At 39.2% G+C, this 18,037-nt stretch overlaps 1 protein-coding gene across 1 annotated transcript in view; it reads left to right on the top strand.

Moving 5' to 3' along the window:
* ELP2 (elongator acetyltransferase complex subunit 2) overlaps positions 1-18,037 on the top strand; it is an 80,039-nt gene that overhangs the window by 26,576 nt on the left and 35,426 nt on the right. Inside the window, exons 11-16 of the mRNA XM_067467555.1 lie at positions 2,546-2,677; positions 3,866-4,015; positions 4,766-4,954; positions 5,600-5,669; positions 9,072-9,170; positions 9,614-9,671. Coding sequence (XP_067323656.1) covers positions 2,546-2,677; positions 3,866-4,015; positions 4,766-4,954; positions 5,600-5,669; positions 9,072-9,170; positions 9,614-9,671 — 698 coding nt within the window. The remainder of the gene's footprint in view (positions 1-2,545; positions 2,678-3,865; positions 4,016-4,765; positions 4,955-5,599; positions 5,670-9,071; positions 9,171-9,613; positions 9,672-18,037) is intronic.

Genomic DNA, 18,037 nt, shown 5'->3' with positions numbered 1-18,037 from the left:
TGTACAAGAATCCTCGTAAGTTCAAGGTACAAATCAATTGTCAATCTGTATGTTGCTGAATAAGCATATCAATATTTGTGTGACTAGATTAACACATGATCACTTTATGTCAGCATTAAAAATGCAATTCTATGCATTTTTCATGGAGCACCACTCTTTTTGTTCCTAATAAGTTTCAGTGGAAAATGTTTTATATATCAGTTTTGATTTGAGAGACGAAAGATACTCAGAGAAACATTCAAGTAAACAAGCAAACCTAGATAAAATAATGAACCCTGCCTTATCTTCAAATCTAAGTAGTGTCATCTAGAAATGGAAATGTCTGGGAGAAAAAACCAGAAAAATTGTGGAAAAAATGGGACACCCCCCCCCCATTTTATGATTTTTTTTCCCCCATACCTTAGGCTTGTGTACGGATTCGGAGTGGTCGATTCCCTTCGGCCAATCCAGCTTGTTCAGCTTGGCTGGATGGCCGTAATGGTAAGGGCTCAGCTGTTACTTTTTCGTCCATTATTGGACCACGTGGCAGCTGATTATGGCTCCTCCTCCCCTATTCGGCACCACATGGTGCAGAAAGGCTGCCGCGTACTTGTCGCATGGGGTTTCCCTGTGAGCCCTGCCTGTTGGGCCAGTCAGGATAGACGTACGCAGTGACATGTCTTACGCAAGCTGTGTCTTAGGAAAGGGTCCCAGGAAGGGTGCTTCCTTAACCTTGTTCTTCAAATCCAGACTCCCTTGAAAGGATGAAAGGAAAGGATCCCAGGAATGGAAAGGGGAGCCTCGTAAGTTTCCCATTCCCACCAATGGGCCGGATCTTCCCTGATCTTTCAGCTGTGAACTGGAAACAGCTATTTGGTAACCCACCCATTTTCAGAAGGCTCGCAAAAATGGATCCTTGGGTCTCCTGAAATTTGGCCAGCAGAAACGGATTGAGGTTCAGCCGAAATGCACAAGCCTACTTCCCATTTCAAATGTCATTGTTAGTTAGTGTTTGGATGGATGGCTGCTAATGAATAATAGTTGCTGTGGACTATATTTTAAACTAGAGCAGTGGTTCTCAACCTGGGGTCTCCAGATGTTTTTGGCCTACAACTCCCAGAAATCCTAACAGTTGGTAAACTAGCTGGGATTTCTGGGAGTTGTAGGCCAAAAACATCTGGGGACCCCAGGTTGAGAGCCACTGGACTAGAGGAAGAAACTGACCTTGTGAGTTTTTCTTGGCTAAGAAAGCTTTATTTATTTATTTAAAACATTTTCACCCCGAAGGGGACTCAGGGCAGAGCACAGCATATATATGGCAAACATTCAATGCCGGGACACAAATTCTTATATAAATACATAAACATTAAAAACATTTATCAAAATATTAAAATACACAATTTAAAACCGTCCTAGTCATCCACGTCAAATCTAATTGGCCTGGTAATCTTTCCTATGGTTGCTTTATTGCCCTATGAAATACATGGAGATATGATACGTCGACAAGAAGCTTGAAGGTGCACAGACACAAGACAGCAGAGGCAGGAGATAGTTTGAGATCCTAAATGGCACTCTGATTTACTGAATTTGTTATTCTTTCTTTCTTTTTGTCTTTTTCTTACATGAATTCTTGTCATATTTGCATTTGGCTTTTGTTAGCTGCCTGTTACGCTTGTTTTTTATTCTGAGTTTCTTGTTTAGCCAAGCACTTCTGTAGTACTCCATGCACTTCTGTAATTTTTTTTTAAAAGGCCACTGAGGTTCAAGGTTATTGCTGCACTCCAACATGGACTGGAAGTAACATTTGTTTGCTGCAAAGCATCACTTCAAGTTGGGGCCCAGTTTCGTGAATTCATACTCCTGGGTCCTCCAGAGTGATTTTCTCCTATGTATTCCTTTTTGGCATTTGTTGTGACTTTCAGGCATGTGGACATATAATCTATGGCTGTGTCAGGGACTAGAGAGATTATAATTATGGTCCAAAATGATCAATCATGGTTCCAAGGGAAATAGCTTGTGTTATCCATGACCCGTGTCACTGTAAATGCAACAATAACAAAAATTTGGTTCTAAAGCTGAATAGGGAAGCAGGATAAATTGGTTTCTAAGGCTGGGTTCTAATTTGCAGACCAGGTTTTGGAGGCAGGCAGTGTTCCATCTGTGTTGGGCCCTTCTGATGAGGTATTACATTAAGCTGATTAGGCATTGTTTCGAGAAAGACTCTCTGTTATAACTGTATTGCAAGCTGCCTGTTAGCTTGGCAAGCAATCCCGTGAAGTAAATTTAAATATTCAGATACAGTGCTGTAAAATATGCTGAAATAGATTTCTTCCCACTCCTTGAAAAACCATAGTGGTGTTTTAATAGTTTCTCGTTTCTTTTTCTGTGTTTTTAATATGTCAACATGTGTCTTGAAAAGAAACTGAATCAATCATTTCATGTCTCTCCAAAAAAGACTATTTTTTGGTTTTTATTCTGAATGTAATTCATAGATGAGAGTTGTTTGAATTAGTGCAAGGAAAGATGGTGATGGACTCAAATATTTTGTATCTGATTTTCCAAAAAGGTCCGAGTGGGAGAAGTGGGTGGAAATACACTTGGGTTTTTTGACTGTCACTTCAGCCCAGATGGCTCAATGATTCTTGCTCATGCATTCCATGGAGCCCTGCATCTTTGGAAACAGAAAACAGAAAACAAGGCAAGCCAATTTATGTCTACTACTAAATGGGATAATGAGCACTAAATATCTTAGTATGGGAAATTCAAAACTTCATTCAATACACTTACTTTAATTTGTGTCATAGTTACTTGTGAACAAGATGAAATAAACTTATATGGCCAGGCTTTGCCTCTCAAATAGTTTAGAAGGTCAGCTTATTAATGTGTGAAGTTGCCTTTATTCAGAGTTATTGTACTCTGTGTTATGGTTGTATGTATGAAGGTGGACTGTTTTGCTCCACCTCAAAACTGGAATTTTTTACAATGTATTTAAAATTCATGTGCAGGTAAATCACATTTTCGAATGGACTTAATTGGGGACTCTTCCACACAGCCCTATATCCCAGAATATCAAGGCAGAAAATCCCACAATATCTGCTTTGAACTGGGTTGTCTGAGTCTACACTCAAATATTGGGTGTGCTTCCTTTGCATTTCCCCTATAACCCTCTTATGACCAAAGTCTACCCTTTAGCAGACTTGTTTTTTCTTATATAACTTTTAAGTAACAATTCACTAACATTCTTGTCTTGGGGAAAGGGGTCCAGTGGACAGTTCCATCTTGTCTCCTGCATATGTCATCAGTTGAGGACCCCTTCTCCCAGCACCAACTGCTGCTCTGGGCCAGAGTGAAGAGAGAGGGGGGCCAGGGGACAGTTCCATCTTGTCTCCTGTGCTATACTAATAATATAATATAATATATTGTATATACATATTGTATTTATAATATAATAATGTAATACAATATCATACTAAAAATATGATGTTATAATTATATATTTTATATTACATGTAATATTACTAATAATATTACAATATAATGGTATAATTCAATATAGTAATATTTAATACTGATATTGTACTGTGCTAATAATATAATATATTGTATGTATATATCTCTTGTAAGATACTCAGAGTCCCCTTCGGGGTGAGAAGGGCGGCATATACATGTTGTGAATAAATAAAATTTCTGCCTTGATATTCTGGGATATAGGACTGTGTGGAAGTGTCCTCAGTTCCTGGAAGGCAAACCTGACCCTCAAACCCATTGATGTTGCCCAGCTTTGATCTACCTGTGATCTGTTTTGCATTGATGCGATCCCTATATCTAAGAGATACCTTTTTGGCTCAACCACGGGCTCTTAACATGAATGCTCTTGATTTAAAAGGGAGAATGGATCCCACAAGTGGTGATTTCAGGACATTTCAGTGGTGTGCAAGATGTGAAGTGGGATCCAGAAGGAGAATTTATCATTTCTGTTGGCTCGGACCAAACCACAAGAATCTTTGCTCCATGGAAAAAAGGAAACAAAGAAGAGGTGGGTTTCTGTTTTGCATAGGAAGATACATTTACCCTATATAATATGTGAATTTTTTACAGAGGTAAAACTCAAATTCTCAGTACTTTATTGTACAGTGCTGCCATCCGTAATTTAGTATTTTGATATTATCACAATATCATAGAAATGTAAAAATAGTTATTGAACTAAAAGTTGTTTCAAACGAATATTTGTAGACTTCCCTTTAGATTTAATTCTGTTGTTGTTTACGTAGCATTTGGTGTTCTAACCTGTTTCCTATCTTTACTCCTGAATAAAGATATTTCTCTAAAGAGACATTTTGAACCAGCATAATAATAATAAATGATAAAAAACTTTATTTATATTCTGTCCTATCTCCCCAAGGGTATTCAGGGTAGATTCCAATGGGTAAAAAAGACAAACATTCAATACCTTTATAAGATCATAGATGCCAATACAATCAACACAGAATAAACCAGACATCTAAAAGCCAATTAAACACACAAACCTAAAATTAAATAATAACATAACTTAACAATTCAATTATATCTAACATAAAAACATACAATGTGTAAAAACGACTCAAGTTTCATTTACAATATTTAATGTAATGGTTCGTTGAATGGAACTGAGCTTAGAATGGGTTAGGATATTGAACTTTTTGTTGAAATCTCTGTTCATTTTCCATGAAGGGCTCTTTTTTCTACAATTGACAGTACAGTAGACTGCAAGACAGGAGTATATATAAATACATTGTCGTTTTGTTAGGTATCGTGGCACGAAATGGCAAGGCCTCAAGTCCACGGGTATGACATGCAGTGCCTAGCAATGATTGGAAGGTTTCAGTTTGTATCTGGAGCAGATGAGAAGGTTCTTCGTGTTTTTACTGCACCCAGAAATTTCATTGAAAACTTCAGCAGCCTTTCTGGTATATCTCTGGAGAAACTGTGTTCTGGTGTAAGTGTGTATTTACTTCCTTTCAAAGAGAAAAATAACAATAAAATACTTTCTGAACTATAAATGTAGATCCCTATATGAGACAGCAGTATTCTGAACATATAGAAGTGCCACTCTGAGTCAGATCATTGGTTGGTCAAGCAGAGCCTACTGCCAGAAAGGAACAACTTGCTCTTTTGTTTCTTTTAGACACATATGCGACTTTGTAGGTTGGAACTCTCTGACATACAAGGGAATCAAAGCTAGTAAGCTATCTTAAATGTGTAGTTTTGAGACAGAATATTGATATTGGATTTTTCTAATAATATTTTTTATAAGAACAATTTTGAGCTAACTTGGTGAAGGCAGGAAGCTCCTGATCTTCCCAGGTATATAATCCTGTGGCTGAAGATTGCCATCCTAGATAAAAACATCCCAGCCTTCTTAGTTGTTAATCTCATCACAAATATGTATTTGTATTCGTTTGAACTAGCAAGAGATAACATGTATAGGAAGTTTTAGTTTTATAGTTCATGATTTGTCAAGATGAAAGCCATGGCAAGGCTTCTTGTTTAAAGATTCTGAAAGAAACATGTTTATAAGTGAGAATAGAAGTCCGGGTACTTATGTGTAATTTATTTTATGTGTACTTATGTTACTTTTTAGCAAATGATCAATCTTCCAGAAGGGGCTACTGTACCGGCCTTGGGTTTGTCCAATAAGGCTGTGTTTCAAGGTAAGATGCTTCTGTCATGTTAACTGATCAAAAGCTTCATTGTTTGAGAGGCCATCTACACAGGCCACAAATGGGGATGTTAATTTGGAGTGAAGTACTCTATATCAGCATTGCCAATCCCCAAGCCGACTGTCCACACTGTGTGACTCTCAGTCATCCCAGCAGCTGGATGGTGACAGGTTTTGTTTTGTTTTTGTTTTTTTGTCGTGTCAGGAGAGACTTGAGAATCTGCAAGTCACTTCTGGTGTGAGAGAATTGGCTGTCTGCAAGAACGTTGCCCAGGGGATGCCTGGATGATTTGATGTTTTATCAGCCTTGTGGGAGGCTTCTCTCATGTTCTCGCATGAGGAGCTGGAGCTGGTAGAGGGAGCTCATCTACCTCTCCCCAGATTCGAACCTGCGACCTGTCAGTCTTCAGTTCTGCCGGCACAGGGGTTTAACCCACTGCCCCACTGGGGGCTCCTATGGTGACAGGTGGTGCCACTGGACTACTACTCTTACCTTGTCCCCATCTTTCTGGGTTTTATGGTGACACCTGGTCACAAAAGTGATGGTGGTCACCACTCAGTGTCATAGTGTAACATGAAAGAGGAGAGAAGGGAAAAGAGGAATTATTATCTTCTTTCCCCGCTGTCTTCTCCAGTCTCCCCGTTGCTCTGACTACCATTAGTACAGGCAGCAGGCAGTGTCCTCTGCTGTTTCCATGCCCAGCAGTTGCCACAAACCTTAAACGAGGAAGGTAACTGCCACCACTGAAAGTAGGATAGCAATGTGAATGGTAACAGTCACTTCTGAATTTTAACCACAGATTGTTTCAGACAAGCCAACTTCAGATTATAGGTTATGAAGGTATCTTATTTCAATAAACCATAGTTAAGATTAACCACAGTCTACAGTTATACGGCCAAACTAGGAGTATTAAAAAATGTAGTGGAAGATTCCTGAGGCTTGTCTCTGTTCATTAATAAAGTGCTTTCTTGTGATATCCAAATATATCTATTCTCCTTCTCAGTTTTGTTTGGATATGTACTGTTCAGGCATACAATAATAAAGAGTTATATTCAATTTGGAATGTTGTTTTCTTATAGTCAGTGCACTTCAGATTAGATAAAGACTGGAGTTTCTGTTGCCTTCTCAGTGTCTTTGGGCTGTAAACCCCATCAGCCCTAGCCATCATGGCCTGTAGTTGCTGAAGTCCAACAAAATGTAGGCCACAAGATTCTTGCATGTGGGTGTATCTGCCTGTCAACTGAATTTCATTGAGTTTTCCTAGTCATGGAATACTTAAGTGTCATTTTGCCAGTTCCCTCTTGTGAAATATAGTCTACAGCACCTGGTGTCTATTTGTGATCTCTCATCCAAGTACTAACCAGAGCTGATTCAACTTAACTTCCAAGCTCAAACAGAATTGCTCAAGAATAAGAAACTTTGGACTGGATAGAGACATTGTTAATACATTCTAAGGCAGATTCCTCTTCCTTCAGAAATTGTTTGAGTGCTTTTTCAGTCCTTTCCATGATTATCTTGGTTACAACTTTTTCTGTCCCACAAAGTAACTTAGGAACATGATCTACTCAGTGGTAAGTCTTGTTTAGTGGTAATTATTCCCTTTTTTCGTGTCAGTAGCGACACGAAAACTGCAAGTCGCTTCTGGTGTGAGAGAATTGGCCGTCTACAAGGACATTGCCCAGGGGATGCTTGGATGTTTGATGTTTTATCATTCTGTGGGAGGCTTCCCTCATGTCTCCACATACAAAGCTATAGCTCGACAAACAAGAACTTACTCCACTCCCTGGATTTGAACTGCCAACCTGTTGGTCAGCTAGTCCTGCCGGCACAAGGGCTTAACCCATTGCACTATCGGGGGCTCCTAATTATTCATTGAAAGGAGTGTATATTCTTCAGTCTGATGACCTTCAGGTGGTAAAAAGTTGATGAACAGGACTGTGGCATGCAGCTATTATAGTGTGTAGTTTTTTGTGTTGCTAAATCTGTTGGTAACCCAATATTGTCACAGTGAACTATTGGTCACACAGTTCATGTGGTTATCAGACTTCAGAAGCACTTGTTCATAAGTTCCTTTAATGGTTCATTTTGTGCACTGTGGTTACTATCTAATTATTTCAGTGCATAGCCTGCCTTCCTATTTATACTTGGATCTTAACAAAGCAGATGATGACAGGCTGAATGGAGGAGTGCCTGAACTTAGGTGCTATGTGTTCCCATGCTGTTCCGATCTAGGAGGAACCCATGCGTTTTTCTGAACTCAATTTGTGAACACAATTGGTTAAAGTATTTGAGTGTCACACTTCATGACTCACACCCATAGTTGATGGTTTGGTAAAATTATTCTGTTGTGTGTATTTTAAGCTTTTCTTTTTTTGAATGATTGCCTTTCCTCTATTAATATATTTAGTGCAATTGTTATGAAACTGCAGGCTACATTTCACACAGAAATAGATCTAGAGAGCTCATCTTGGGATGCTAGAAAAGGCAGACTTATAAGTTTGTTTGTTTTTTACCATTTTGCCCTGTTCATTTCCTTTATTTTTTTAATTATTTTTTTGTTGAAAGAATATATAATTACAATGAAAGTGGGGGAATATAATGTAGATAGAAAAGTAGGAAATGGGAGGAAACAGGAGAAAAAAATACAACAACAATAATAAAATTCTTTATTATTAATAAAGTCTTTATATCATTATTTCTATGTTTTCTTTTCTAAGGTAATCTTTTACTATAGTCCAGTCTATCTGGAGTTTCTTTCTCTGTTGAGGTGTTGCCATTAGGTTAGTCGGTCTGTCCATGTTCATAATCTCTATCAATTTCAATAACCATTGGTCCATTGAGGGTATTTCTTCATTTATGGCAAGCATCCTCAGAGGTAGTGAGGTCTGTTGGAACTAGGAAAATTGGGTTTATATAATTGTGGAATGTCCAGAGTGGGACAAAGAGCGCTTGTCTGTTGGAGCTAGGTGTGAATGTTTCAACTGAGCGCCTTGATTAGCATTTGATGGCCTGGCAGTTTTTTGGTGTGGCTTGTTAGTGCTTGGGGGAATCTTTTTTTATCAGGAAAGAATGCTTATAGAACATGGTCATATAGCCCAAAAAAACCAACAACAACCTAGATTATTCTCTTTGAACTGGATTATATGGCAGTGCAAACTCATATAATCCTGTTAAAATAAGATAATCTGGATAATTTGCTTTAATCATCTGGATTACATGGCAGTGTAGAAAGGGCCTTAATCTTGCTATCAAAAGCTAATTAGGTAATGAGCTACTTGTCCATTTTTAAAGACATGAAAATTATAGTTGTTCCTTCGTGGTTAGTATTTCTTAGCAATTCTATCATTAGGTATTGTTTAATTGCTGATTTAAAAACAATGTGATTTTTTACAGCTGAAGATACAGCAGTTCAAGCAACTGAAGATGAAGAACAACTTAGTAATGCTTCCAGTCAGTATCGTGAGAATTACTTTCAACCATGTAGTCTAGCAGGTATGCAGCACATCAAAATGTAGAATGGAATGTATGGGGCTTTTATTTGAGAAGGTAGATAAAGGAGGGGAAACCTGTTGTAAAAAAACCCACAATAATTTGTTATTGCTGTTGTGTACTTTTGGCTATTTCTGACTTCTGCTCACTGTAAGGCTAACCTATCCTGGGGTTTTCTTGGCAAGATTTGTTCAAAGAGATCTTCCCCTGAGGCCCCTTTCTACACTGCCATATTCAAAACAGATAATCAACACGATCTACTTTGAACTGGATTATATGAGTCTATATTGCCATATAATCCAGTTCAAAAAAGCAGATAATCTGGATTTTATATGGCAGATTTTATATGGATTTTATATAGAATGGGTTGTATTCCAACATCCAAACCATTGACACCACACTGTCTCAGGAAAACATTAACCCAGTTCTAAACCAATTTCTTCCAGAACCTCCCACAGAAGATCATCTCTTGCAGAACACACTGTGGCCTGAAACGCAAAAGTTGTAAGTTGCTTGGTCCATAATTTTTGAAACAAAGGGGAAAATGAGTTGTTTTGCATTTATATATTTTCTAGCCGTATTCTCTTTTTTTTTAATGTGATTTTTATATGTGCAAATTTACATTAAGAAATTCACTGTTCAGTATGCATTATAAATTTTTCACTAACATTATGGTGCAGTGTTTGAAGAACCTCCTATCATCTTGGATCAAAGACGAACAGATGGGCTTCTTGCCAAATAGGAACATAAAAGAAAGCATGAGGAACATATTAGATGTAATAGAATATTACGAAACCCACAGCCAAAAAGAATGAGCAATTATGTCTATAGATGCTGAAAAAGCATTCAACAATCTAAATTGGGACTTTTTCATGATGTTACTAAGAGAAATGGATGCAGGATATTATTTTCTGAATGCAATTCAAGCAATATATGAAGAACAGGAGACCAACATATGGCTCAATGGTTGGAAGGTCAACAAAATAAAGATAGAAAAAGGAACAAGATAGGGATGTCCTCTCTCCCCTTTAATCTTCATCCTAGCATTGGAACTGCTATTGAACAATCTATATTCTCATAAATGGCCTTGGTTATTTCCTTGGCTAAAATGCACACTTCATTAAAATCAAGTTCAAGATTTCTTCTAGTTTATCCTACCAACAGTCTTGGTACACGTAGGTTTTGGGAGAGAGGTCTTGGAGTTGGGTCTTTAGTCCTAACGACATGGAGATAAAGACAATGCTTAGTATCTGATCTGTGTGTGAGATCCAGTATTCTACATCACCTACTTAGTTAAATTTCCTTAAGTGCAGGCATGGTGGACCACTTTCTCCCTATGGAGCTTATCCTCAATAAATTAGATGGTGGTTGTTGGGGTTCAGCCTGTGTGTGAACTTGAACCTGACTCTCTGATTGTATTTCCTGATGCTCATGTATTTCCTGATGCCCATGTGAATTCTGAGGCTAGTTTAGATGATGATGAGTTGAGTAGTGAAAATCCTACAGCCTTGGAAAGCGAAAGTCAAGATTCCCATGAGAACATACATTCCGGGCCAAGCGGAGACGGTTCACTCCCTTTTCCTCCCAGTTTTAGCTCTCCAGAGAATCAGGCACCTGGCCTGCCTAATGAGGATAGGCGGGGGCAGATTTGGCAGAATGTTTACGCAGGTCAGCCAGATTGAAGGAAATCCAAACAAAATCTTCAGGCATGTCCCGCAATAGATTTCTTGGCCTTAAATTGACTGCCCTGAATACAGCTTTAGACCAGGCATCGTTCCAGATTCATGTGCCAGCATTTGCAGGTCTCCTGATCCAAGTAGCCTTGTTCCTCGGAAGTTTTCTAGTTGCCCTAAGTATGGTTAGTGATTTGCTAACAGGTTCCAGGATTCAGCAGTTTAGCTGTGGGTTTCATGATCTTGTTTATGGACATTTCTTGTTGCTGATTTTTACTGTGGCTTTTTACCTTTGCATTTTTCCTCTATTTTGTATTCATCTTTCATCAATAAAAAAGGATTGTTTTCCTGAAGCCAAGCATGGTGGATTGTTGTCTGAGGGTCCAGTTTCCTGCTCTGGGTTGCAACAGTGGTGATGAGTCCACCACACTCTGAGGCAACATATTGTACCATGCAGAACAACCTCTACTGTACAAAAGTTCTTCCTAATGTTTGGATGGGATCACTTTTCCAGTAGTTTGAATCCTAGCCACAGGGCATGGTTTCCAGTTTTTTAAAAATTATTTTTGTTGTCCTTCTGTGGACACATCCCAGCTTATCAGTATCTTTCTTGACTTGTGGTACCCAGAATTGGGAACAGTATTCCAGGTATGGTCTGACCAAAGCATAATTGAGTGGTACTGATGTGTCTCCTAGATATGAGAAATGAATAAAAGGCTGGTTTTGTGAGAACAGTGTCTTTAGAAATGACAGGGCATTTCAATCATAGTTGTTTGTTTCATGGAGGAATTGTTTCCTCAGATAAAATAAATGTTTATATAAGCATACGATTTGTAGTCTCTCAGTAGGCAGCTGGAGATACTTTTTTTTGTCAAGGTCCATGGAAAGGTTCTGTAAAGCCCACATTCTGGAATGGTTCCCAGCGAGCTCATTTTTCATTCTCCTTTCTTTTTACCTTTTTGTTTTTATATTCCCAGTCCCTTTAAAGGCATTTAAACAGAGGCAACACACTTTGGAAAGTGTGTCGGTTTTCACACCCTGTCATCCTTGGCAGGCTGAAGATGGCATGTTTGTGAGCAGTTTGGCTCTGGTGAATCTGAGCACATGAACCTGGAAATATTCATAGGGAGATAAAATTGTGGCATGATTTACTCCAGCCTTTTTTTTTTTTTACAAAAAGGACATGTCTACAGCTCTGCACAATTTCTAACTAATTAAACCGAATGCAGACTGTGAACCATAGTCTGAGTTAGTTTCCCCTTCTCTTTTCGCAATTCCAAGCAGGCATCAAAATAGTACTGTTGTCAAGATGCTGAATTGTTGATTTGTAAGTCAAAAGTCATGCAATTGAAGAGCAAGAGCAAGATATGTCATATAACAATGCTTCTTAAGCTAACTGGGTGCATTAGACAAGCTGGGATTTTGTTTTCCATGTGCCAGGGATTGGCACCATCTTTATGCCCAGTGGTTAGCACTCTTTCTTTGGGTTGCTGTGAGTTTTCCGGGCTGTATGGCCATGTTCCAGAAGCATTCTTTCCTGATGTTTTGCCCAAATCTATGGTAGGCATCCTCAGAGTTTGTGAAGTCTGTTGGAAACAAGGCAATTGGGGTTTATATATCTGTGGAATGTCCAAGGTGGGAGAAAGAACTCTGCTTGAGGCAAGGGTGACTGTTGTAATTGTCCACCTTGATTAGCATTGAATGGCCTTGCAGCTTCAAAACCTGGCTGCTTCCTGCCTGGGGGAATCCTTTGTTGGGAGGTGTTAGCTGGCCCAGATTGTTTCCTGTCTGGAATTCCCCTGTTTTTTTAGTGTTGTTCTTTATATATTGTCCTGATTTTAAAGGCTTTTAAAAAAAACATTGTTAGCCAGATTTTGTTCAGTTTCATGGTTTACTCCTTTCTGGAAGCAGTCAGGCTTTGAAGCTGCAAGTCCATTCAGTGCTAATCAAGGTGGACAATTGCAACATTCATACTTGCCTCCAGCAGACAAGAGTTCTTTCTCCCACCCTGAACTTTCCACTGATATATAAAACCCACTTGCCTAGTTTCCAACAGACCTCACAACCTCTGGGGATGCCTGACATATATGTGGACGAAATGTCAGGAGATAATGCTTCTTGAACATGGCCATACAGCCCAGAAAACTCCCAGCAACCCAGTGATTCCGGCCATGAAAGTCTTCAGCAACTCTTTCTTTGTTTTGTGGAGACTTTCTGCAGTTGGTGGCTCATAGAGCAGCACTAGTCCCTGGACCTCCACATTGAGTAGCACAGGAATACCCCCAAACTTGAAATTGAGGCACCTACGTGTTCTCCTGTTTATGTCAGAATACAATACTGCATAAACTTTAGATTGACATCTTATTCAAATAGTTTCCTCCAAGTAGTTATTAACTGAAACACAATCGCGCCATTTAGTCCAATATTACTTGTTCTGATTGGCATGACTTTCTCAGCCTTTCTACCTCATTTCTAAAAATCCAACAACACCCCAGTGTCTGAATTGTATAGTGAAGTTATGATTGTTCCAGTGACTCAATCTTGCATTTATTAATCTAAAATCTTTATGAATGCCATCCAGAAATATCCTATGGCAGGGTCCACATGGGATAGAAATGGAGATAATTACAATTAAGTGGTGACTATTGCCTGATTCTCGGAGTGGTCTGTAATAGCCAGAGGGGAAAAAAGCAAGGAAGAAAATTACACATTTTTTTCAAAGCAGTAAACTCTTTTTAGTGTTTCACAGAATGTTTCCCTTGCTTGAGCTTAACAGTGGAAAATAATTGGGGGATATATTTTTAGTAGAAGGCACAGTAGAATCCTAATTTGAACTATATTACATTTCATAATGCTACCTGAAGCTGTTAATTGTCCTGTTCTTCTGACTCGGCACCCTCCAGGCATTTTTGGACTACAATCCTCATTAGGTTCAGCTAGCATGGTCAAGGAGACCAAGACCTATGGCTCAATGTATGTGTAGGGCATTGGGTTAGGTTGTATAGTGCCTGTGTTGTCACACCCAAGTTGTTTTAAATGTCTTTATCATTGACGTGTCCTAACTTTATATCAGCTTTGGGGGTACTGGATTGCCTTTGAGCAAGGAACCCCACAGAATCAATGTCCATTCTGAAACGTCAATGTCTCCTGAAACATAAGGAGAGAATGCTTCTAGAACATGGCCATATAGCCCAAAAAAAACGTACAACAACCCAATGTCCACTCTATTGTTTTCAAGAAATGGTAACGATTTATTAACTGGTCTTGGGTCTATCTCCACCCAGGTACTAATTTGAGAGATCAGGTCTCTCCTATTGAGGCCTGGCACCTTGCTGAAGGTGCTGGAAACTCCACAGGCTGCCACTGTCCAGCAGTAGATTAGTATAGTTGAATGAGTTCCCAGAATAGTAGTTAGTATTGGTCTGAAATGGCTTGTCCAGACCTGGATATTGCTGGGACCAACTATAGACACATCTTGCTTCCAAGTTTCCCTGGAGGTAATAACTCTCATCTAAAGATGGCTCCCTTTCCCTAGGCAAATTTATTTATTTGGAATGTTTGTATCCTGTCCTATTCTCAACCTCCGAAGAGGGACTCAGGGCAGCTTCAAACAATATAAAAACACCAATAAATACACAATCACATAAAATAAATATACATTTAAAAACAGTTCACCAAGTTTAAAACGTCCTCCAAATCAGTTCAAAAAATGCGGTCCCTAAAATCTCATCTTCACCAATAAAAACCATCTAGTCTGCGAATGCTTGCTCCCACAGCCAAGTTTTAAGTGTCTTGTGAAAAGTCAGGAGGGAGGGGGCAGATGTAACCTCTTTAGGGAGGGAGTTCTACAGCTGAGGGGCCACCACGGAGAAGGCACTGTCTCTCATCCCCAGCAAACGTGACTGTGATGGTGGCGAGACTGAGAGCAGGGCATCCCCAGATGATCTTGAAGTCCATGATGGTTCATAGAGAGAGACACGCTCAGACTGGTAAAGTGGGCCAGAGCCATTTAGAGCTTTATAGGTCAAAACCAGCACTTTGAATTGTGCTTGGAAGCTAATAGGCTGCCAGTGGAGCTGGTGCAATAAGAGAGTTGTGTGCTCCCTGTACCCTGCTCCCGTTAGCAACCTGGTTGCCGAGCAATGGACTAACTGGAGCTTCCGGGCAGTCTTCAGAGGCAACCCCACGTAGAGCACGATATAGTAGTCTGTTCGGGATGCAACAAGAGCATATAGGTGGGCCAACTAATTGGTCCAAACCAGAAAGTGTTTTCTTTAGCTTCTCCCTCATAAAACTAACAGAAAAATGGCTACTATCAAGCTCTGGGTAAGGCAGTCTTACAAAAGGAACTGGGACTTATGTGGTCCCAGCACAGTGCCCATCTTATAATAATCATATATGTCTCATTGACTGCTTTCATGTTGAGCATGTATGTATCATTATTTGCCTTTGGTGCGAGCCTTAATTAATGAGCCATTGTAAGGAAGAAAGCAAGAACTCTATTGCTGAAGGCACAAGTAATATTTCTCTTTTTGACTTAGCTGCTTTCCTAGTGAAATTGGATGGCCAGATATGTAAAAGAGAACAGGGCTTTGGTACCTTTTGGATGTCATGCATATAGCTCAAGCTGTAGTCTTTTTTTACTGTGCAATATAATGCTGAATTTAGGCTGGGAAAGAGTGGGATGTTGAAAGGCTGTGTCGTTTTTTAAAATGTCGTTTTAATTGCATTTTAATGTTTTTATGCTCCATGGCACTAAAGATGTAATTAAAAAAATTATATCCACATTTTAGTGCATTTGCTCTGTTTTTAATAGTATCGTGTCATATCTGCTGTTAGTCGTCTTGAGACCCTATATCAGGAAAAAGGAGGGATTAAAGTAAAGTAATAATAATAATAATAATAATAATAATAATAATAATAATCTTTATTTATACCCTGCCACCATCTCCCTGAAGGGGACTCGGGGCGGCTAACATGAGGCCAAGCCCAAAATCACAACAAAAAACAAGTACAGCAAAATAAAATACATAAAGCAAACATATGATCAAAATAAATACATAACATCTATATAAATAAAAATGTAATGTTCGTTTGTGGGATTAACATAACTCAAAAACCACTGGATGAATTGACACCAAATTTGGACACAAGACACCTACTAACCCAAGGAGTGACCGTCACTTTAAAAAATTCATTTTGTCATTTGGGAGCTGTAATTGCTGGGATTTACAGTTAACCTATAATCAAAGAGCATTCTGAACTCCACCGATGGAATTGAACCAAGCGTGGCACACAGGACTCCCACAACCAACAGAAAACACTAGAAGGGTTTGGTGGGCATTGACCTTGACATTGGGAGTTGTAATTCGCCTACATCCAGAGAGCACTGTGGACTCAAACAATGATGGATCTGGACCAAAATTGGCATGAATATTCTAAATGTCCAAATATGAACACAGATGGAGTTTGGGGGGAATAGACCTTGAAAATTGAAAGTTGTAGTTACCTATAATTAAAGAACATTCTGACCCCACTAACAACAGAATTGGGGGAACTTCCCACACAGAACCCCCATGACCAACAGAAAAAAACTTAAGGCCGTCCACTCCAACTCCCTTCACCAGGGCAAGAAAACATAATCAAAGCCCTCCTGACAAAGAATCATCCAGCCATAGATATAGATAGATAGATATGAATCACATACACACAGATATAGTATCTTATATTTGAAAGGGATCCCTATAAAAAGACAATTATATGTTGCATGTTTCAGAGAAGGCAAACCAGACAATCTCCACATCAACACTGACAAAGACACAGCAAGAAATGCTGTTTACCCACAAACACAAACAAATTACATATATCAGAAACCAACACTTTCTAATTACTTTATTTTCCAGATCACCAGACTGGGCCACAGCAACACATGGCAGGGGACAGCTAGTAATAATATAAAACTATTTAAATACCACTCTATCTCCCCCGGGGGACTCGGGGCGGTTTCCAAATTGTAAAACACAAAACCATACAGAGTAAGCAGAAACCAAAACAAAATAGAACAATACATACAAAACGAACAGAACAATAGTCAAACAACACATGTACAATAAAACCAATTTACTTTATTCTTCATGCCAGGATTAACTATTAGGGTTGGACTTTCAGAAAAGACCTAAGCAGTTTGAGATGGCCGGGCCAGAGGTAGTGCAAAGTAAGCCATAGGGGGTCAAGGAAATGGGTAAAGTGCAGCAACCAGACTCAACAGTAGTAGCAATGGGGCCTTAGATGCTCATTTCCTGAGCCAGTTGAGGAACTGACCAGGGTAATAGGTAGGGGTAAATCATTCTCAAAGGCCTGGTGAAACCATCGTCTTCAAGCTCTTACGAAAAGAGGACAGGGATGGGGCCTGTCTTATTTCCCTGGGGAGGGTGTTTCAGAGGTGGGGAGCCACAACCGAGAAGGCCTTCTCCTTCGTAACAGAATAAAATAAGCAGTTCCAAAATGACATGATAGAGAAATGGGACACAGTGGGTGGGCCAAATGTACTAGAAGTAAAATTGATAGAATTGATAAATAATTAATTATAAATTTTCTTTGGTCAACTGTTTGGGATGATGGGAATTTTACTGTGTACAGTTTGGAAAAGACACTGTAGAACAGGAACTGAAATCTCCAAATGTTGAGTGGCAGCTCCAAAGATTCTTTTGTATTGTTGAATGAGGCTGCTGGGAAAGGCATTCTCATAACATCTGGTAACTTGCATCTTTCCCATCACAGCTATCGGGTAATGAAACACCCGGATATATTGACAAAGAGAAAAAAAAAAGTGAGAGGGAAGGATTTCAGACCCTTCATAATCCTTATGGATTGTGTAAGGTAGCTCTAACAAGCTCAAAGAAGTGCCTTTCTAGAAGGCAGTCTTTTTGCTGGCTGGCTAATGATGCTCTGAGGGGACAATCTTTACATTCAGCAGATAACTCATTACTGAGAGAAGGTCAGAGGAACAGGTACCAGAAATGTAAGTTTAATAAGCCTGGTGGCTCCCCATTCCCCTGAACAGATCGTTTGCTTGTCATAGGAACTATATCGTAAAAAAGGGAATTCTTTTTCTAACTAAGGTTGTAATTTATCCATGAACATACAAACAGTTGTATAGGATTGGAGGTTGATGTGAACATCCCATGCTTTATCCAG

This window comes from Anolis sagrei, chromosome 4 (assembly GCF_037176765.1).
Source record: "Anolis sagrei isolate rAnoSag1 chromosome 4, rAnoSag1.mat, whole genome shotgun sequence".
Taxonomy (NCBI): Eukaryota; Metazoa; Chordata; class Lepidosauria; order Squamata; family Dactyloidae; genus Anolis; species Anolis sagrei.
Note: the sequence above shows the minus strand (reverse complement) of the source record. Positions and strands in the feature narration are given on the sequence as shown.